At 44.6% G+C, this 23,167-nt stretch overlaps 2 protein-coding genes across 2 annotated transcripts in view; one reads left to right on the forward strand and one right to left on the reverse strand.

Annotated features, from left to right (window-relative positions):
• Nucleotides 1-9,208, reverse strand: part of NUDT6 (nudix hydrolase 6) — an 89,995-nt gene extending 80,787 nt beyond the window's left edge. Inside the window, exon 1 of the mRNA XM_030192261.1 lies at nt 8,804-9,208. Within this exon, the coding sequence (XP_030048121.1) occupies nt 8,804-8,996 (193 nt within the window). The 5' untranslated portion in view covers nt 8,997-9,208. The remainder of the gene's footprint in view (nt 1-8,803) is intronic.
• A 116-nt stretch (nt 9,209-9,324) lies between these two features.
• SPATA5 (spermatogenesis associated 5) overlaps nt 9,325-23,167 on the forward strand; it is a 488,555-nt gene continuing 474,712 nt past the window's right edge. Inside the window, 2 exon segments of the mRNA XM_030191768.1 lie at nt 9,325-9,479; nt 15,304-15,428. Of these exon segments, the coding sequence (XP_030047628.1) occupies nt 9,347-9,479; nt 15,304-15,428 (258 nt within the window). The 5' untranslated portion in view covers nt 9,325-9,346.

Raw genomic sequence — 23,167 nt, forward strand, 5'->3', positions numbered from 1 at the left:
ACTAAAAAGGGAATTGTGAGACTAAAAGATACTGCGAACCGCTATGTGGATAATGATGAAGAAAAAGCAAATTTGCTAAATAGATACTTTTGTTCTGTTTTCACAGAAGAAAATCCTGGAGAAGGACCGCGATGGACTGCAAAAAGTACAAATGAGATTGAAGTGGATAGAGCACCGTTCACGGAAGAGAGTGTGTATGAACAACTTGAAAAGCTAAAGGTGGACAAAGCCATGGGACCGGATGGGATCCACCCCAGGATATTGAGGGAGCTCAGAGAGGTTCTGGCGGGTCCTCTTAAAGATTTGTTTAATATATCCTTCCAGACGGGAGAGGTTCCGAGGGATTGGAGAACGGCAGAAGTGGTCCCTCTTCACAAAAGTGGTGATAGGGAAGAAGCTGGAAACTACAGGCCGGTAAGCCTCACTTCGATTATTGGAAAAGTAATGGAAGCGATGCTGAAGGAAAGGATAGTGAATTTCCTGGAAGCCAGTAAGTTGAAAGATCCGAGACAACATGGTTTTACCAAAGGGAAATCGTGCTAAACGAATCTCATTGAATTCTTTGAATTCGCCTCCACCTACCCTCCTCTCCTCCTTCCTGTACACATTAATTGATTTGATTACTTTTTTTTTTGTCTATTAGATTGTAAGCTCTTTGAGCAGGGACTGTCTTTCTTCTATGTTTGTGCAGCGCTGCGTACGCCTTCTAGCGCTATAGAAATGCTAAATAGTAGTAGTAGTAGAATTGAATCAGGGACGAACTATAGACGTAATCTACTTAGATTTCAGTAAAGCTTTTGACACGGTTCCCCACAGGAGGCTCTTAAATAAACTGGATGGGCTGAAGATAGGACCCGAAGTGGTGAACTGGAAGGAACTGGTTGACGGACAGTAGCCTGAGGGTGGTGGTGAATGGAATTCGCTCGGGGAAAGGTGAGTAGTGGAGTGCCTCAAGGATCGGTGCTGGGACCGATTCTGTTCAATATATTTGTGAGTGACATTGCCGAAGGGTTACAAGGTAAAGTTTGCCTATTTGCGGATGATACTAAGATCTGTAACAGAGTGGACACCTAGGAGGGAGTGGAAAACATGAAAAAGGATCTGAGGAAGCTAGAAGAATGGTCTAAGGTTTGGCAATTAAAATTCAATGCGAAGAAATGCAAAGTGATGCACTTAGGGAATAGAAATCCTCGGGAGACGTATGTGTTAGGCGGGGAGAATCTGATAGGTACGGACGGGGAGAGGGATCTTGGGGTGATAGTATCTGAGGATCTGAAAGCGACGAAACAGTATGACAAGACGGTGGCCGTAGCTAGGAGGTTGTTAGGCTGTGTGACCAGCAGAAGAAAGGGGGTATTGATGCCCTTGTACAAGTCATTGGTGAGGCCCCACCTAGAGTACTGTGTTCAGTTTTAGAGGCCGTACCTTGCGAAGGATGTAAAAAGAATTGAAGCGGTGCAAAGAAAAGCTATGAGAATGGTAAGGGATTTGCGTTACAAGACGTATGAGGAGAGACTTGATGACCTGAACATGTATACTCTGGAAGAAAGGAGAAACAGGGGTGATATGATACAGACGTTCAAATATTTTAAAAGTATTAATCCGCAAACAAACATTTTCCAAAGATGCGAAGGAGGTAGAACGAGAGGACACGAAATGAGATTGAAGGGGGGCAGACTCAAGAAAAATGTCAGGAAATATTTTTTCACGGAGAGAGTAGTGGATGCTTGGAATGCCCTCCCGCGGGAGGTGGCGGAGATGAAAACGGTAACGGAATTCAAACATGCGTGGGATAAGCATAAAGGAATCCTGTGCAGAAGGAATGGATCCTCAGGAGCTTAGTCGAGATCGGGTGGCAGAGCCGGTGGTGGGAGGCGGGCCTGGTGGTTGGGAGGCGGGGATAGTGCTGAGCAGACTTATACAGTCTGTGCCAGAGCCGGTGGTGGGAGGCGGGGGTAGTGCTGGGCAGACTTATACGGTCTGTGCCAGAGTCGGTGGTGGGAGGCGGGGCTGGTGGTTGGGAGGCGGGGGTAGTGCTGGGCAGACTTACACGGTCTGTGCCCTGAAAAGGACTGGTACAAATCAAGGTACAAAAGTAGCGCATATGAGTTTATCTTGTTGGGCAGACTGGATGGACCATGCAGGTCTTTTTCTGCTGTCATCTACTATGTTACTATGTTTAGAAGGAATGGTTCTCTGGAATCTTAGTGGAGTTTGGGTGGTGACGCCGGTAATTGGAAACAAAACGGGAGCTGGGCAGACTTCTACGGTCTATGCCCTGATCATGACTGAATAGATAGGGATGGGCTGGAGTGTAAATTTTAAGGGGCTTCCATGTTAGCTTCAGAACTTAGTACAAGAAAAATGTTGGGTAGACTTCTACGGTCTGTGCCCTGAGAAAGGCAAGGACAAATCAAAGTCGGGTATAAAGTATCACATACCATGTAAAATGAGTTTATCTAGTTGGGCAGACTGGATGGACTGTACAGGTCTTTATCTGCCGTCATTTACTATGTTACTATTAACAGGGCAGTTTATGCATTTCGTATGATGATACAGAATACTCTCTTACTATCTATTAAGCTCAATTCATTTTCACACCCTCTGCAACATATGTAGAGAGAGAACAGTGGCTCTTCCCCTCCAGGGTTCAAGACTTCTCTTCAAGTTTTCTCCTGCTGCTTTGAATGATATGAAAAGCACACTGACTTCTTTCCTTGTTCTAAGAATTTCCCCATTGTCATAATATTAAAGAGATGTGACGAACATAAAATCAAAACTTAGAGCATGGTCACACGTGCAGATGAAAAGGTGCAGAATGTAGCAGCTAGCATAACAAAGTAACTAAGACTGCAGGAATCTGGGAGGGATAACCCTATGCCTGGAACAATCTTCCTTTACCCATACGCCATGCCCCCTCCTTACCCATCTTCAAATCGTTGCTTAAAACTCATCTCTTCAATGCTGCCTTCGGCGCCTAACCGCTCGAGATATATAGAATGCCCCAACCTATCAACCCTATCAGATTAACTGTTCACTCGTCCTCTAGATTGTTCACTTGTCTTTAGATTGTTCTCTTGTCTTTTAGATTGTAAGCTCTTTGAGCAGGGACTGTCCTTCTATGTTTAAATTGTACAGCGCTGCGTAACCCTAGTAGCGCTTTAGAAATGCTAGTTAGTAGTAGTTAGTAATAATCCAGAGTGTGTGAGACTTTTCAGAATGTAATGGATGCTAAAACTATTATTCCATTACACTCTCACACATATAAAAGAAACCACTTCAGTGGCTGATTGCAGTTTGAAGAACCCTTCTTTAAGGGGCTTCCATGTTAGCATCAGAACTTTTAGTACAAGGAGAGTGCTGGGCAGACTTCTACGGTCTGTGCCCTGAGAAAGGCAGGGACAAACTCGGGTATAAAGTATCACATGCTATGTAAAATGAGTTTATCTTGTTGGGCGGACTGGATGGACCGTTCAGGTCTTTATCTGCCGTCATTTACTATGTTATTATGTTCTTCCTAACTTGGCACCACTGGTGAGTATTTATCTACTGAAATCATGGATGGAGCTCCAAGCTATGACCCTGAATATATATCTGCTGATTTATGTGTCCCCAAAACAAAATTCAACGAGAAAGGGATGCTTTATGGCCTATTCATACCAACTAAAAATAAAAAATAAAGAGGTGGGAAAAAAAGTCAGGCTATCCAAAGGATGGAACCAAATGTTTTTTTGTAAAAAAACAAAATTTATTAATCTTTAAACAAATAATGATATAACAATAACACATTAAAATTGACTCAATTTTAATGTGTTATTGTTATATCATTATTTGTTTAAAGATTAATAAATTTTGTTTTTTTACAAAAAAACATTTGGTTCCATCCTTTGGATAGCCTGACTTTTTTTCCCACCTCTTTATTTTTTATTTTTAGTTGGTATGAATAGGCCATAAAGCATCCCTTTCTCGTTGAATTTTGTTTTGGGGACACATAAATCAGCAGATATATATTCAGGGTCATAGCTTGGAGCTCCATCCATGATTTCAGTAGATAAATACTCACCATCCTTTGGATAGCCTGACTTTTTTTCCCACCTCTTTATTTTTTGTTTCACGACCCGTGGGATCTATTGAGTTCTCCACTATATGTGGATTCTCTTTAGACTATTCATACCAACTACCAGAAGACCTTCCTTTGCTTACTCCATAAAGAAAAAAAAAGCTCTTTAAAGCTTTCAGAACATCTAAAAAAGTGTTCTTTTTTTTTTCATTCTTAGGATCATGGCACAGAACTAGCAATACAATTTCTTGATTTATAGGAAATAAAAAACCAATTTTAGCACAAAATGATGGAACAAGCCATAAAATAACTTTGCCTTGAAAAAGACTGAAGACAAAGCTCTAAGGGGTCCTATTACTGTAGGCTTGCCAGGCTAACGCAGCAGCCTGGCGGTAATTCTGCCTCTAGTAAACACTATTCTGGTCGCTGTATCTCAAAAAAAGATATAGTGGAATTAGAAAAGCTGCAGAGAAGGGCGACAAAAATGATAAAGGGGAGGGGACGACTTCCCTAGGAGGAAAGGCTAAAGCGGCTGGGGCACTTCAGCTTGGAGAAAAGGCGACTGAAGGGAGATATGATAGTGGTCTATAAAATAATGAGTGGAATGGGTAGATGTGAAGCGTCTGTTTAGGCTTTCCAAAAATACTAGGACAAGGGGGCATGCGATGAAGCTACAATGTAGTAAAGTTAAAACGAATCGGAGAAACATTTTCTTACTCAACGTGTAATTAAACTCTGGAATTTGTTTCCAGAGAATGTGGTAAAGGTGGTTAGCTTAGCGGAGTTTAAAAAAGGTTTGGATGGCTTCCTAAAGAAAAAGTCCACAGACCATTATTAAAGCATAGGTGTGGACTAAGCATCTGCTGGTGAGAACATTCCTCGAAGTCTCTGCTTCTGCCTGTGGAGTGGGATGCACAGAGATAAGACTTAATTCTGACATTATTTCTGTGGTTTGGGGCATTTCTGGTGCATTTCAATACAGCTCTAGAGATAGGTTCTCCAAGCAAGTGGCTGAGAAACTAAAGGCTAAAGAGTTGGCGTTCCTGAAATACAGACAAACTCAAAAAAAGGAACACGGAGAGGAATACCGGATGAAACTGAAAGAAGCCAAGAGAGAGATACATCTGGCGAAAGCACAAGCGGAAGAACAAATGGCTAGAAATGTAAGGAGGGGTGACAAAAATTTCTTCAGGTATATTATTGAAAGGAGGAAGACTAAAAAGGGAATTGTGAGACTGAAAGATGCTGCGAACCGCTATGTAGATAATGATGAAGAAAAAGCAAATTTGCTAAATAGATACTTTTGTTCTGTTTTCACAAAAGAAAATCCTGGAGAAGGAAAGTACAAATGAGAATGGAGTGGATAGAGCACCGTTCACTGAAGAAAGCGTGTATGAACTTGAAAATCTAAAGGTGGACAAAGCCCAGGTGGATCCACCCCAGGATATTGAGGGAGCTTAGAGAGGTTCTGGCGGGTCTTCTTAGTTTAATAAATCCTTGGAGATGGGAGAGGTTCCGTGGGATTGGAGAACGGCGGAGGTGGTCCCTCTTCACAAAAGTGGGGATAGGGAAGAAGCTGGAAACTACAGGCCGGTAAGCCTCACTTCGGTTATTAGAAAAGTAATGGAAGCGATGGTGAAGGAAAAGATAGTGAATTTCTTGGAAGCCAATAAGTTGCAAAATCCGAGACAATATGGTTTTACCAAAGGTAAATCGTGCTAAACAAATCTCATTGAATTCTTTGACTGGGTGAGCGGAGAATTGAATCAGGGACGTGCTATAGATGTAATCTACTTAGATTTCAGCAAAGCTTTTGACACGGTTCCCAACAGGTAGCTCCCCATCAAAGAGAGAATATACTTCAAGGTTCATACAATGATCCATCAAACATATAAACGGCGAGTGAACGACTCACTCGCAAATGCGCAGTAGAGACTTCCCTCTCTGTCCCGCCCCCGCGTCAATACGTGATGACGAGGGCAGGACAGAGAGGGAAACTGCGCCGCCGAGGTTGATACCGCTCCCCCCCCCCACCCGCCGCTACCGTTACCCCCCCCCCCACACACACACACCCCCGGCCCGGGCCCTCTCTCCGCTACTAAACTTACACATCCATTCGCCGGAACGCAGCACGCACATCAGCTGAGCTGCCGTCGGCCTTCCTTCCCTGCCTGTGTCCCGCCCTCGCTGACTTTACGTCACAGGAGGGCGGGACACAGGCAGAGAAAGAAGGGCCGACGGTAGCTCAGCTGATGTGCGTGCTGCGTTCCGGCAAATGAATGTGTAAGTTTAGTAGCGGAGAGAGAGAGGGCCCGGGCCGGGTGGAGGGATGGCGGCGACTCTGGGGGGGGGGGGGGGACGGTAGCGGTGGCGACCTCACGGGGAGGGAGGGAGGGAGGGGGAAGGAAGGAAAACCCCAATACCAGCCCGTTTTTACGGGCTCAACGGCTAGTAAGATCATATCAGGAGAGTCCCCCAGCTATATGAACTTGATTGACCTTCCAATTAGAAATAGAACAATTTCATCACGAACATACCTCAATTTACACCTCCCCAACTGCAAAGGTATCAAATACAAAACATACTATGCATGTAGTTTCTCCTTCCTGGGTAGTCAACTTTGGACCCATTCAAGTAATTAACAACTATTTTCCTTTCAGGAAAATGTTAAAGTCCCATTTTTTCAAGCAAGCTTACCCTACTGGACCAATTTAATTCTACCAGCCCACTTACGATACTCCTACTATGACGTCGACACTAACTTTGACCCCAATGACACATTTGACCTTATCCTCAAATCCCTTATCTTCTCCCCTCCATCCTTTTACCAATTCCCTCCCAATCTACCGTATTTTTCGGACCATAAGACGCACCTAGGTCTTAGAGGAGGGAAATAGGAAATTTTTTTTTTCCTTTTTCCCAACTCTAAAACCTAGGTGCTCCGGTGCGTCTTGTCCAAATCCCGCCCTCCCCCCGGCCCTGTCACCACTTCTCCCTACTCACGCGATCTTCCCTGGTGGTCTAGTGACGTCGGGGCAGGAAAGAGCCCCCTCTTTCCTGCCCAGCGCGCTGCTCTCCATCCTCCTGTATGCATTGCTGCCTGACGGTCTCGGCGAGATTCAAAATGGCCGCCGAGAATTGAGCCTGCTGTATGTGGGAAAGCGCGGGGTACAAATATAATAAATAAATAAACTGGACAGGCTGAAGATAGGACCTGACGTGGTGAGCTGAATTAAGAACTGGTTGACGGACAGACACCAGAGGGTAGTGGTTAATGGAATTCGCTCAGAGGAGGGAAAGGTGAGTAGTGGAGTGCCTCAGGGATCGGTGCTGGGACCGATTCTGTTCAATATATTTGTGAGTGACATTGCCGAAGGGTTAGAAGGTAAAGTTTGCCTTTTTACGGACGATACTAAGATTTGTAACTGAGTGGACACCCGGGAGTGGAAAACATGAAAAAGGATCTGCGGAAGCTAGAAGAATGGTCTAAGGTTTGGCAATTAAATTTCAATGCGAAGAAATGCAAAGTGATGCACTTAGGGAGTAGAAATTCACAGAAGACGTATGTGTTAGGTGGTGAGAGTCTGATATGTACGGACGGGGAGAGGGATCTTGGGGTGATAGTATCTGTGGGTCTGAAGGCGACGAAACAGTGTGACAAGGCGATGGCCGTAGCCAGAAGGTTGTTAGGCTGTATAGAGAGAAGTGTGACCAGCAGAAGAAAAGTTTTAATGCCCCTGTATAAGTCGTTGGTGAGTCCACACCTGGAGTACTGTGTTCAGTTTTGGAGGCCGTATCTTGCTAAGGATGTAAAAAGAATTGAAGTGGTGAAAAGAAAAGCTACGAGAATGGTATGGGATTTGCGTTACAAAATGTATGAGGAGAGACTTGCTGACCTGAACATGTATACCCTGGAGGAAAAGAGAAACAGGGGTGATATGATACAGATGTTCAAATATTTGAAAGGTATTAATCCGAACAAACCTTTTCCATCAATGAGAAGGTGGTAGAACTAGAGGACATGGAATGAGATTGAAGGGGAGCAGACTCAAGAAAAATGTCAGGAAGTATTTTTTCACGGAGAGTGGTGGATACTTGGAATGCCCTGCTGTAGGAGGTGGTGATGAAAATGGTAACGGAATTCAAAAATGCGTGGGATAAACAGAAAGGAATCCTGTTCAGAAGGAATGGATCCTCAGAAGCTTAGCCGAGCTTGGGTGGCAGAGCCGGTGGTGGGAGGTGGGGCTAGTGCTGGGCAGACTTCTATGGTCTGTGCCCTGAAAATGGCTGATACAAATCAAGGTAAGGTATACACAGAAAGGAGCACATATGAGTTTATCTTGTTGGGTAGACTGGATGGACTGTGCAGGTCTTTTTTCTGCCATCATCTACTATGTTACTATAATACTGTTATTCTTCTAAGGTTGCAAAGGTAACCAGTAATATGCAGGCTTTGAAGCCATTGATATTATATATGTTTTCTTTTTATAAAAATGGATGTTTATGCTGCATATGGCTCCGGACAGATTGAGCCAGTCTGGGTTGTACTTCCATTGCTTGGCCTGGATCAATGTGTCCTCTTTTTTTCTGGCCCATATGGTAACCCTATGCTCACCCCCAGCGCAGAAATGTCCACTGGAGGAGGGTGCCCATCTTTCTCCACTGATCCCTGAAAACAGCGCTGATAATCCTGAATCCCCACGGGAGTCAGGGCAGGGGCTGAGCATTTCTTCAGTCTGTTACCCTGTAGCCAGCTGTGAAAGGCCGCTTCGTGCACAGTGGGGATGTCCTGGGGCAGGTGAACAGTGACTCCCCCGAACTTATCCAGCTGCGCTTCCAGAGGTAGGGAAGAGGGAGGCTCCCGCAGGGCCATGCAACGACTGTGCTTTGGGACCCTGAACGGAAGGAAAGCAGAGGCCGAGCATCGCGGGAACATCCCCAGCAGAGCGTTAGCAAATAGGTCCTAACAGAAGCTTAGGTGAGGTCCAAGGCCTTGATGCAGTTCCAGCCCTGGGAGAATAGGAACGAAAAGTAGCTCTGAGAACGGAAAAAGGAGAGAAATACTTCGATATTCCAAAGCAGTAATTTAACAGGTTAGAACCAATTCTTCCGCTCGGCTTTTGGTGCCGGCCAAGAACCGTGATTGCCATAAACTTCTGCTGCAGCTGCTGTTGTTGCTTACGTTACGGCCCGGAAGTTGTTGCTGTGAACCGGAAGTTACTCTGTGGAAGACGTCGCGCGCTGCTGCAGTTGCTGCTGCTGCGTCGCGCGCTCCAGCCATCCGTCATGTCGGGCTCGCGGAGGAAGAGCCGGGGGCAGCCGGGGAGAGACAGGCCCGGGCCTGCCGAGGGGAGCTCTCCCGGGACGGAGACCGCGGCCGGAGCCCTGAGCCTGACCGTGACCGACTCTCTGGAGACAGGTAGCGGAGACGGATGAAGCATTGGCTTCTAGTGATTAAAGGTTAAAATGGTAGATTAAAAAAAAACCAAAAAGGACTCCAACTAATCTGACTTCCTGTCAGTAGAATAAACACAGTCTGTATAGAAGTAATCAATATCCACCACTGATACAGATAAACAGTATTTAGAAGTGAACAGGTGTGGTACCTAACCTCTACACCTCTACCCAGGAAAGCTAGACTGCCCCAACTTGACATTTCATTCTTTAGATTGTAAGCTCCTTTGAGCAGGGACCGTCCTTCTTTGTTAAACTGTACAGCGCTGCGTAACCCTAGTAGCGCTCTAGAAATGTTAAGTAGTAGTAGTAGTATTAGGATTATGCTTACTCTGTTATAGAATGTACATATATAGAATGCCCCTCCCTACCTCTCTACCCTCATCTCCCCCTATGTTCCCGCCGGTAACCTCCGCTCACAGGACAAATCCCTCCTCTCAGTACCCTTCTCCACCACCGCCAACTCCAGGCTCCGCCCTTTCTGCCTCGCCTCACCCCATGCCTGGAATAAACTCCCTGAGCCCATACGCCAAGCCCCCTCCCTGCCCATCTTCAAATCCTTGCTCAAAGCCCACCTCTTCAATGTCACCTTCGGCACCTACTGCTACTACTATTTAGCATTTCTATAGCGCTACAAGGCGTACGCAGCGCTGCACAAACATAGAAGAAAGACAGTCCCTGCTCAAAGAGCTTACAATCTAATAGACAAAAAATAAAGTAAGCAAATCAAAACAATTAATGTGTACAGGAAGGAGGAGAGGAGGGTAGGTGGAGGCGAGTGGTTACCAGTCAAAAGCAATGTTAAAGAGGTGGGCTTTCAGTCTAGATTTAAAGGTGGCCAAGGATGGGGCAAGACGTAGGGGCTCAGGAAGTTTATTCCAGGCGTAGGGTGCAGCGAGACAGAAGGCGCGAAGTCTGGAGTTGGCAGTAGTGGAGAAGAGAACAGATTACTACTACTATTTAGCATTTCTATAGCGCTACAAGGCATACGCAGCGCTGCACAAACATAGAAGAAAGACAGTCCCTGCTCAAAGAGCTTACAATCTAATAGACAAAAAATAAATAAAGTAAGCAAATCAAATCAATTAATGTGAACGGGAAGGAGGAGAGGAGGGTAGGTGGAGGCGAGTGGTTACGAGTCAAAAGCAATGTTAAAGAGATGGGCTTTCAGTCTAGATTTAAAGGTGGCCAAGGATGGGGCAAGACGTAGGGGCTCAGGAAGTTTATACCCAGAAAATCTAGACTGCCCAACTTGACATTTCGTTCTTTAGATTGTAAGCTCCTTTGAGCAGGGACCATCCTTCTTTGTTTATTTTGTACAGCGCTGCGTAACCCTAGTAGCGCTCTAGAAATGTTAAGTAGTAGTATTCTCTCTATCTACCAGGTGGATGGTCATATCTGTGCAGCTCTGGATTGATTGGCTCCTGGCCTGGTCCCCTGGGTCTAGTTGAGCTTCTGGGGTCTGAGGTGGCCTGGGATTTGGGTGCACACCTGGTGGTGCCAGGTCCCTCCCTTCCTCCCCCTTTAACCCCTCCTCTCTGTCTGACTGGGGTTTGTGGTTCTCACTCTCCTGGCTTTAAAAGGAGTCTGAGGTTTCTTTTGCTGTGGCGTCCTCTCCTGCCTTAAATGAAAAAAAAAAGAAATGCTGTTTGAGCACAGTTTAAAAAATCTCCTCAGTCTGAGATTTGTCCAGCACGGCAAGCTCATGCCGGTTTTCAGTACCGGCTGAATGGTGTGAGGACTCCGAGGGGGTGAGTTGTCATTATCCTATCTATGCCAGTGGACAGAGCAAAAGCGGCTCCCAGTGTGGGAGCCACTGGGCTGCTGCAGTTTCCCATGCTGGAGATCCACTCTATTTATTTATTTGTTGCATTTTGTATCCCACATTTTCCCACCTATTTGCAGGCTCAATGTGGCTTACATAGTACCGTGAAGGCATTCGCCAGCTCCGGTATAGAAACAAATGCAGGTTGATGTTATAGTCTTATAAGGTTTATAGATCTAGACAACAGTTAGGAATAGTAGAGAAGGAGAGCTGTATAGTATACATTATAAGGTTTGTTTAAGTTGTTCTGTAGAGATTTAGGCCCTTAAGCTGGGTCCTTAGGGTATTCCTTTTCAAACAGGTGGGTCTGTAATGTACAGCCCAACTCCGTGGAGCGGTGTGCTCCTTCCCTCCCAGCTCGTTTTGGTGGGCGCAGGGCGGTTGTTTTCTTGGGTGTGCGTGTGTGCTTGATGGCGCCATCTTTCTTGCCACTCCACATGGCAATGCTGAAGCTCCAGCGCTCCCCTGGGGCCTGATCTGCTTGCGATTCAGGCAGTTTTATATGTAGGCTTTTCAGAAATGTGACTGGGGAACTGGTGTGGATCACTCCCAGTTTCTTCATATTGGTTATTTAAGGGCTTCTAAGAAAGGAGGCCTGGGGAGGTTTGCAGACTTCTGTGAGTCCTCAGGTCTCCCACAGCTTTCCAGGGGTGAGGTCGGAGACCCATTAGTCCCCTGCAGCTGTTCTGTGGCAGCGAGAGCCTTAAGCTGCAGCTTGTAAAGTCTTCTGGTAGAGAAGCCTGTGCTTCACTAGGTGATTTCCACTAAGAATATTTCTGGACCCTCCTTGAGGAGGTTCAGGATGTGTACATGATTACTGGAAGGGAGAAAGGGATCAGGATTAGGGATCCTACTCTAGGTTTTATTTATTTTTTGCATTTGTATCCCACATTTTCCCATCTATTTGCAAGCACAGTGTGGCTTAAATAGTACCGGAGAGGCGTTCGCAGTGTGGTTTTCCACTCTTTCCCTCTTCCCCTTTCTCAGAGCATGGCAGTACAGTTTGTTTAGTTAGTTAGTCTTAGGGCTGTTGATTCCATGTTTCTGTGAGAAATCTTACATTTTGAGGCTAGTGCAGATCTCTCAGGTTTCTCTCGGTTTCCATGGTAATTCTGCACCCTCTGTGCTGCCCTGGTGGCATTTGCTCTGTGTGTACTGTTTACATCAAACTAGTTTTATTCAGGAGGGTGGCTGGCCTTTCAGCCTGAAGGTTACAGGTTCAAAGCTGGTTTTATCCATTCCTATTAGACTGTGGGCTCAGCTAGGTTTCCAATGGGGCATATTTTATTTCATTCTCTTATTGCTTGCCTGGCCAAGTAGTTCTTACATGACTGGAACAGTTATCAGAACTCTACAGTACTAAAGATTGCCCTTCTCTCTCTCTTTGCACACTGATACTGGTCACACCTTTGCATACTGGCCTCAGCTACCCCGGTATCTGCAGTGTACCCGGTACTTCTGATTGCTTCTATGGTGTTTTTGGCATCTTTTCATGGTATGGGATACCTGAATTTCATGAGGAGTGGTCAAGGAGGTATTTCATTCTAGAGGTAGCTTAATAGTTGTTGCAATCAATTGAGAGTAAGCATAGAGCTCTAGGGGTACTGCTTTATGACCCACTGCAGCTTGCTATCTGTAGTGCGCAATGGTGCAACAGCCATATTCTGCTGCACCATCTGTCTCTGGTTCTCAGCCGCACTTGTTGGCACCAATGCACAGCAGTTATAGTGCACAGTCACACCAGACAATTCTTGTCCCTATCTATAAGAAGTTAGCGCTGGCTGAGGCATCAAACCACTGATGTGGCTTCCAAGTCACATTTGGCAACCTGCCTTTTGGAAGTAATCTTGGGACTGGAGAAGATCTAGGTAAGTTGGGTAACTTCCAAGTCTTGGAGATTGCCAGGGGATGAGTTTAAGGATGATTTTTAATCCGCTAGGTTTTGTCGTAGGTTTTGTGGGGCCAGGAAAACCACTTTCAGGGTTTCCACTTCCACTACGACAAGCCACCTGGCTGCTGGTAGAATGAGCTCTGTTTCAACTCCAGGTCAACCTATTCCTGCTGCATCTTCCAATGATGGAGTCTCAGTTCACTCCTCAGGCAGGACTCCTGTACTGGTTTCAGGAGGGGTGGACCAAGATTACCTCAGCTCAGATGTGTCTTTGTTTTTCTATTGCACAGTTACAACCTGGACTTCACTACAGATTTTTCTTGGAGTCTACGTACATGCAAGCTCAAACGCTGTCAGGCAGTTCTTGCCTTCTTGCCAACGTTCCTTCCTTTAGGCACAGTTGAGTCTGTCCCCAGTTGCAATTGGGGAATGGGAAGTTGTTCCCTTTGCTTTGTGGTTCCAACCAGGGAGCTTCCTTCCAGCTGAGTTTGGACATCATAAGTGTCTAGGGTGTTTACAGTTCAACTTTTCACAGTGGGAACCTTGCAATGCGTAATAGTTCTGTCTGGTGGGGGGCGTTTCTAGCCTCCCTGGACCTCAAGGAAACTTACTTTCATATTCCCAGTGCTCCTTGCTGCAGAGGGATCTTAGCGATTTATGACCATGTCATTCAGCCTTTCCATGTTGCCGAGGACATTTTTGCAAGGTCATGGTGGCAGCTTTCCTTTGTGAGGATGGATTGCAGGTTCATCCATAGCTGATGACTGGCTGATTTGCTGCTCTCTCTATCAAGAGACTCTGCAAACTTCATCCAAGATACCTACTCGTCTTCAGTCCTTTTGATTGGTAATCAGTGTCACCAAGAGTCAGCTGTTTCCCTCACAAATCTTTGCTTATCAGGGAGTGCTGTTCCATATAGGCTTGGGAAGTCCTTTCTTTCTTTTGCCCCTCAGCAACAGGTGCCAACCCAAGTCAGGTTTTACTTTCTCTACCAGGTCCAGGATATGGGAATAGGTTCAAGTTATGGGCTCAAGGTTCTTTTTTGGGGGGGGCATTCCCCCATGGGCCTGAGTCCTTATCAGACATCTTCAGGGGTTCGTTCTCTGCTTTGTTCCTCATCTCTATGGTTCCCTTCAAGCTAACTTTGTCTCAATGGGTGATTTCAACACAGCTTTCTGCTGATATTTCAGTTGTCTCCCTGAAGGTGGCTATCTGCAGCTTGTTGGCTGCTGGTAGAAGGACATAACCCATAAGTCTCTGGATTGATCTGTTGGGACTAATGGAAAGAAAATTATCAGGTAAGAACTAATTTTACCTTTAGATATAGCAGGCCCAGTATTCAAATAATTGTGCTACTAACTTTGAGGCCCTTTTACTAAGTTGTGTTAGCCGCTAATACACACCTAATGCAGCAAAAATGACATGCCATTAATTTAAAACATTTTTGTGGAGAATGGGCAATGCATGCTGGTATTAGCACCATGCTAACTGGTTAGCATGTCCATAACGCAGGAGCCCTTAGCATCTCCTAAATAGGAAGTGGGAGATTCTCCCGCGGTAATTTTTACATCGCTGCACAGTCAGAAATCAATTAATAGGAAAAACCCCTTTCTGATGGCTAGAAATGGGCTCAGTGCACAGGAAAGGCCTCAGTAAGGACATGTAAAGCCCATTTTCTAGTGCAATTTAGTAAACGGGCCCCTTTCAGAGTTAAGCTCCTAAACTGGCCTCTTTGAAAAGTTGCTAGGGCTTAGTCCCTATATTTTTACTCAGTTTCACTATTGAGGAACATTAAAACAGGATGGAAACAGGGGCGGGTTTAGGGCAGGGGAAAAAAAAACTTTGAAGCTTAGCATTGACTTTAAGCATTAGACTAATAATGTAGGCAAATGAATGGCAAGCCTGTGTTTATAAGTACATCTTTTAGGTTCTGAAATTGTTGAATTTTCAACTGAAAATAGGGCACAATTTAGGTGCGTAACTTAGGAGTTACAGCTTTTTAAAATTGTTTTGGGATCCGTGTTTTAATTATATTATGCAGAAAAGTTTGACTTTTGTTTTCTCTCATTTCAGCAGAAGACAAGGTGCCCAAGGCCTGCAGAAGTTTCCTGGTCCAACTGGGCCTCAACAGCATGAAGTCAGCCAATATGTGCATAGGTCGCCCTGTCTTGCTTATAAGCACTGAGGGGAGGCGAGAGGTGAGAGCTCTTTATTTTCTCGTCTCCATTAAGGTGTTGATTACTAGAACTTAATGGCTATGGCAGAACGTAAAACTAATAAATGAATGAAATTGCTGAGGGTAGTCGGGCAGTGTGCTAACTAATTACACCTTTGTAGTCTCCATATCAGGTGGGGGGGGGGGGGGGGGATGATTACCAAGTAAATCCAGGTAATTGGGAACAGGCTGAGTCATTTCTAGGTCTGACCTCTAATTTTTATGGATATTTTTAATGCTTTTTCCTGAAAATATGGTTCTGACTGCTTGGCTTTACAGATAGTTTTCAAATTAGAAACAAGAGAAGGAGGGCTATGGAGCTGCGTTTTAACATGAACTTGAGAGGCTTCACTTAATTTTTAATTTTTGAAGTCAGGGAATCCCCCTGCATCCTCCAGTTGCCTAAGTAAACAGCTACAACCCATGGAAGAGTCCAGCCACTTTCAAGCATGAACTCTCAAAAGATAAGGATTCCTTACACTCAGAATCGGAGACCTTGTTTCAAGATTGGTCAAACTCAAAGTGGAGCAACAGGAGATGAGTGATAAGCGTGCTTTAGAAGGAAAGTGTGTTGAGCAGCTCTTAAACTGGGTGCTCTTGAATAATGTGGTGGGGCTGCCAGAGGTCTCGAGGCCCACATACTGCTTTTTAAGAAAATTTTCATTTGTTAAATTTGAGGGATTGGGATTGATTGCCAGCTTCGTGGGCCAGAAGAATTAACACTTGCTGAAAATGGTTAAGTCTTCTGAGATTTCTATACCTCGTTCAGCATTTTCTTCACTCTGTCCATCTCAGTTATTCTATACACACATTCCAAAAATGTCTGATTTGACATGATAAAAGCCCTAGAATTAAGCTAGGAATATTGCAGTACTGTGAAGATGCAGGAAATGAGAATATCAAGCCTGGGTGGCCCAGCAGGTGGGAATTAGAGCATGAACAGTCTTGAGTGAGATGGGAAGAGCACTGTGCTGGGGGGTACGGATTTAATGGCTATACAGGACAGTGTAGGACCAAGTAAAGTCCACGATGGGTCACAGGAGATATTGGTGATACAGTTAATGTGTGCAATAACAGACAAGAACTACTCCTCGAAGGTAAATTTACAATCAAGTAATAGTCTAACCGTCAGACAGCATGAATGTTTACGATGTAATGAAAGTGCACAACTAATGTTCCTCTTCAGTTGAACTGTTTTTGTTTTTTAATATTGTCTTTGTGCATATGTTATCAAGAATGAAATATTACCATTTTGGAATTTTATTTTGAGAAGCCTGAGACAGGCATAGAAGATCCCTAGGTACCATAAAGTAAAGAGAAGCCAGACATCAGCTGGCATGTCTGACATGTGTGGCAAGCAGCTAGCTTGTGTCACCCAAATTCCAGGGAGAACTGATTTAAACTGTTGTGGAATTCCTCACCTTAAGAAACAGGCAGCGCTAGAAAGCCAAGCTCCTTTTAAATTATAGGGCTACTGAGGAAATGGCTTCCAAAGGAACTACAGTTCCCATAAGGCTATAGGGGGTGGAGCTGGAACTTAGCAGGGTGCACTGAAAAGCAACAGGTGTCCTAAGACCTGAGCTAGAGAGCTGGGAGAAGGCTGTCTGGAAGCCAGCCAGGAGGCAAAGTTTTGTAGCAGCCTGCAGAAATGAACCAGGGGCAGGCTTTTTCCTAGCCCCGAGACTGGGAGTGGGAAACCTGGGAACACTGGACGCTGTCCTTAAACCGCTACTAAACGGACTTGGAAAAATCCAAATTTCCAGGAATAACACGTATACAATGTTTGTACGTTTGGGAAGCTTGCCAGGTGCCCTTGGCCTGGATTGGCCGCTGTCGTGGACAGGATGCTGGGCTCGATGGACCCTTGGTCTTTTCCCAGTATGGCATTACTTATGTACTTATGTACTTATGCACATGAACCAGGAAAGAAATAGAGGTGGGCTGTATTCTTTATGAGTTGTGATATTCTTCTGCTTGGTCTCATGTGCAAGCATTAAGGAAAGGCTCTTCAAAGCAGATGTTCAACAATTTTCTGGATGTTTTGGTTAATTCCCCAGCAAGTCTGTTAGAAGAGGGGATTTAAAACCCTGATTTTGAGGTTGTCGTGAAAGTATTTAAGAGTGCTAGGTAACTGGAGGTGAAGAAAACCCTATGCAGAGGGGCAGACTCCCAGAAAAGGATGCAATGGAAAAGGAAAAGACTGTGGTGAAAAGCTTGTATATTTCTTTGTTTGAGAGTTATGTTGCTGCAGTATTTGTGCTGGGAAAGAAAAGGATGCTGCCCTGTATTTTGGTCTGAAGGAAAATGAATAAAAAGCACTACTTCTTTTTCCAAAGACTTTGCTTATCTTGTTGCTCAAGTCATAAAAGGGTCTGAAGGCTTCTAGATTGGAGGAGGGGCTATAATTGCAAGGATATAGTAAAATACAGTCCAAGAATACCTAATCTGTATACCATAAGCGCTGGCTGTGCCTTGCCATAAGAAGGTGGAGTACTCAACAGTACTGGGTTTTTATTTATTTATTACATTTATTTCCCACCTTTTCCCACTTATTAGTAGGCTCAAAGTGGCTTACATAGTTCCGGAGAGGTGGTTACAGACTCCGGTGTGAACAAATACAGTATAGGGGTACTATTACAGTGACAAGTACAGTAAAGAAGTATCGGTAAATAGGTTGGAGATGATTCAGACAAAATGTTAGGGTGTGATCATGCGTCGGGGTTGAAAACTGTTCATTTCCTGATTAAAATGCCATTTTTCATTATTCGGTGTTTATGTCAGATACTGTGGGGTATGCCTTCTTGAACAGGTGAGTTTTTAGGTTTTTTTGGAATTCAAGATGATTATTCGTGGATTTCAGGCGTTTTGGTAGAGAATTCCAGAGCTGTATGCATATGTAAGAGAAACTTGACGCGTATATTGATTTATACTTCAGGCTTTTACAACTTGGGAAGTGAAGAGTTAAGTTTGTTCTGGCTGATTCAGTTGTGTTTCTAATTGGTAAGTCGATTAGATCAAACATATAGCTCAGGGCTAGACCATGTATTATTCTGTGAAAAAAAACGTACAAATCTTGAAAGCGATACATTCCTTGATTGGTAGCCAGTGTAATTTTTCCCGGAGGGGTTTAGCGCTTTCAAATTTAGATTTTCCATAGATAAGCCTGGGTGCCGTATTCTGAGCAGTCTGTAGTTCCATTAGGATTTGTTCCCTGCAACCCGCATATACGCCATTGCAGTAATCGACATGTGTTAATACCATTGTTTGAATCATGTTGCGAAAAGTTTTCCTTAAGTTTTCCTTGGGAAGAATTGTTTTAACCGTTTGAGTTTCCACATTGTGTGGAACATTTTCTTTGTAATGGCGGTGGCTTGGTTCTTTAGTGTTAGGCTGCTGTCAATAATAATGCCGAGGATTTTCAGGTTATCTGAGATTGGAAGAGTGTGTTCCGGGGTATGTATGGCTGTGGGGTAGTTTGTAAAATGTTGAGATGAAAGAATAAGGCAGTGTGTTTTTTTTCTTTATTGAGTTTTAGTTTGAATGTCATAGCCCAGGTATCCATTAGGCTTAGGCTGTTTTTTATTATATTGGTGATTTCTGAAAGGAGACCTGAAGGAGGCTATTCCGAAAGGATGGGCTCCACCTTAACCAGGGTGGGACCAGGCTACTGGCATCGGCATTTAAAAAGGAGATAGAGCAGCATCGTGTAAATAGGAACAATAAACATACTTTGAAATGTCTATATGCGAATACCAGGAGCCTAAGAAATAAGATGGGAGAGTTAGAATATATTGCACTAAATGCAAAATTAGATATAATAGGAATCTCAGAGACCTGGTGGAAGGAGGATAACCAGTGGGACACTGTCATACCGGGGTACAAATGATATCTTAGTGATAGGGTGGATCGAATTGGTGGAGGGTAGCATTGTATATTAACGAGAGCCTTGAATCAAATTAATGGCGATTGTCATTGTGGCATAATGTAAGCCACATTGAGTCTGCAAAGAAGTGGGAAAATGTGGGATACAAATGCAGCAAATAAATAGATTGAAAATTCTGCAGGAAACAAAACACTTCTTGGAATCACTGTGGATTGAAATTCCATGTAGTGTACTACCATCCACCTGGCCAGGATGAACAGATGGCTGCAGAAATCTTAAAGGAAATTAGAAACGCAAACAAACTGGGCAACACAATAATAATGGGTGATTTCAATTACCCCGATATTGACTGGGTAAATGCAACATCGGGGCACGCTAGGGAGGTATAAAATTCCTTGATGAAATCAAAGACAGCTTTATGGAGCAGCTGGTACAGGAGCTGACGAGAGAAGGAAAAATTCTAGACCTAGTCCTTAGTGGACCGCATGATCTGATGCAGGAGGTAATGGTGCTGGGGCCGCTTGATAACAGTGATCATAATATGATTGGATTTGAAATTAGCTTTGAAGTATATATAGAAAATCAAATACTTAAGCGTTTTAACTTTAAAAAAGGAGACTATGATAAAATGAGAAGAATGGTGAAAAAAAAAAAACTTAGAGGAGCGACTGCGAGGGTCAAAAATTTACATCAGGTATGGATGCTGTTCAAAAACACCATCCTGGAAGCCCTGGCCAAATATATTCCGTGTATTAAAAAAGGAGGACGGAAGACCAAACGACAGCCGTCATGGTTAAAAAGTGAGGTGAAGGAAGCTATTAGAGCTAAGAGAAAATCCTTCAGAAAATGGAAGAAGGAACCAACTGAAAATAATAAGAAACAGCATAAGGAATGTCAAGTCAAATGCAAAGCGCTGATAAGGAAGGCTAAGACGGACTTCGAAAAAAAGATTACGTTGGAGGCAAAAACACATAGTAAAATTTTTTTTTTGCTATATTAAAAGCAGGAAGCCGGCAAAAGAATCGGTTGGACCGCTAGATGACCGAGGAGTAAAAGGGGCGATCTGGGAAGACAAAGCCGTAGCGGAGAGATTAAATGAATTCTTTGCTTTGGTCTTCACCAAGGAAGATTTGGGTGGGATACCGGTGCCGGAAATGGTACTCGAAGCTGACGAGTCGGAGAAACTTAATGAATTCTCTGTAAACCTGGAGGATGTAATGGGGCAGTTCTACAAACTGAAGAGTAGCAAATCTCCTGGACCGGATGGTATTCATCCCAGAGTACTGATAGAACTAAAAAATGAGCTTGCGGAGCTATTGTTAGTAATATGTAATTTATCCTTAAAATCGAGTGTGGTACCGGAAGATTGGAGGGTGGCCAATGTAACGCCGATTTTTTAAAAAGGTTCCAGAGGAGATCTGGGAAATTATAGACCGGTGAGTTTGACGTCGGTGCCGGGCAAAATGGTAGAGACTTATTAAGAACAAAATTACAGAGCATATTCAAAAGCCTGGATTAATGAGACAAAGTCAACATGGATTTAGTGAAGGGAAATCTTGCCTCACCAATCTACTATATTTCTTTGAAGGGGTGAACAAACATGTGGATAAAGGTGAGCTGGTTGATATTCAAGCTCATTTTCAAAGCACTTAGCCTCCCAAAGTTCCATAGAAACCTATGGAACTCAGCCTCCCAAAGTGCTTTGAAAATGTGCCTGATTGTGTATCTGGATTTTCAGAAGGCGTTTGACAAAGGACCTCATGATAGACTCCAGAGGAAATTGGAGAGTCATGGGATAGGAGGTAGTGTTCTTTTGTGGATTAAAACCTGGTACAAAGAAAACAGAGAGTAGGGTTAAATGGTCAGTATTCTCAATGGAGAAGGCTAGTTAGTGGGGTTCCCCAGGGGTCTGTGTTGGGACCGCTGCTTTTTAACATACTTATAAATTACCTAAATGACCTAGAGATGGGAGTAACTAGTGAGGTAATTAAATTTGCTGATGACACAAAATTATTCAAAGTCGTTAAATCGCGGGAGGATTGTGAAAAATTAGAAGAGGACCTTACGAGACTGGGAGACTGGGCGTCTAAATGGCAGATGACATTTAATGTGAGCAAGTGCAAAGTGATGCATGTGGGAAAGAGGAATCTGAATTATAGCTACGTCATGCAAGGTTCCACATTAGGAGTCACGGACCAAGTAAGGGATCTAGGTGTTGTCGTCGATGATACGTTGAAACCTTCTGCTCAGTGTGCTGCTGCGGCTAAGAAAGCAAATAGAATGTTAGGTATTATTAGGAAAGGAAAGGAAAACAAAAATGAGGATATTATAATGCCTTTGTATTGCGACTGCACCTCAAATATTGTGTTCAGTTCTGGTTGCCGCATCCCAAAAAAGATATAATGGAATTAGAAAAGGTGCAGAGAAGGGCGACGAAAATGATAAAGAGGATGGGACGACTTCCCTATGAGGAAAGGCTAAAGCGGCTAGGGTTCTTCAGCTTGGAGAAAAGGCGGCTGAGGGGAGATATGATAGAGGTCTGTAAAATAATGAGTGGAGTTGAAAGGGTGGATGTGAAGCGTGTGTTTACGCTTTCCAAAAATATTAGGACTAGAGGACATGCGATGAAGCTACAATGTAGTAAATTTAAAACGAATCGGAGAAAAGTTTTCTTCACTCAACGTGTAATTAAACTCTGGAATTCGTTGCCAGAGAATGTGGTAAAGGCGGTTAGCGTAGCGGAGTTTAAAAAAGGTTTGGACGGCTTCCTAAAGGAAAAAAGTCCATAGACCGTTATTAAATGGACTTGAGAAAAATCCACTATTTCTGGGATAAGCAATATTTATTTATTTATTTATTTTCTCCGAGGACAAGCAGGCTGCTTGTTCTCACTGATGGGTGACGTCCACGGCAGCCCCTCCAATCGGAATCTTCACTAGCAAAGTCCTTTGCTAGTCCTCGCGCGCCCGCGCGGCCGTCTTCCCGCCCGAAACCGGCTCGAGCCGGCCAGTCTTCTTTTGTCCGCACTCGGTACGGTCGTGTTTTCGCCGTGTCGAGCCACGGAAAGTCGACCTCGTGTGTCCTTTTTTCGTTGACGTGTGTTTTCTTCGGAAAATCTTTAAAAAATTGTTGGGAAGTGCTCTGGAAGCCCCCCGGGCTTCGTTTGTCCCTTCCCGTATTTTTCAGTCTTTGCCCCGGTAAGTTTTCTTTCGTCGTCGGGGTAGGCCTCTTTTCGGCCTCGGTCGAGATTTTCTCCCTAAAACTTTTTGGTGCTCAAATTCGCCATTTCGGATTTTGATTTCGCCGGCGTGATTTTTCCGCCCATGACATCGAAGCCTTCCAGCGGCTTCAAGAAGTGCACCCAGTGCGCCCGGGTAATCTCGCTCACTGATAGGCACTCGCCGTGTCTTCAGTGTCTGGGGGCCGAGCACCGTCCTCAGAACTGTAGTCTGTGTTCCCTGTTACAAAGGCGGACTCAGGTAGCGAGATTGGCCCAGTGGAACGTTTTGTTCTCGGGCTCTTCGTCGGCATCGACACCAAGGTCATCGAGTGCATCGACGTCGTCAGCGTCCAGACCTTTATCCTCGGCCGCCAGTGCATCGAGTGCATCGAGGCATCGGCCCTCTGCATCGGCGCCGAGACATCGGATAGCTGCATCGACGTCGGTGGTACCGGGACCTCGTCTGCTGATGTCGTCGGATGGTGGTGCATCGTCAGGAGTGCAGGTGAGGGCTGTCCATTCCCCTGCTGGTGGCGGTGAGCCTTCGGGTGGGTCTCCCCCTACCCTGAGGGCTCCTGCGGTACAGCCCCCCCGAGATCGACCTCCTTCGACCTCGGCC

The sequence above is a fragment of the Microcaecilia unicolor genome, chromosome 2 (genome assembly GCF_901765095.1).
Source record: "Microcaecilia unicolor chromosome 2, aMicUni1.1, whole genome shotgun sequence".
NCBI lineage: Eukaryota > Metazoa > Chordata > Amphibia > Gymnophiona > Siphonopidae > Microcaecilia > Microcaecilia unicolor.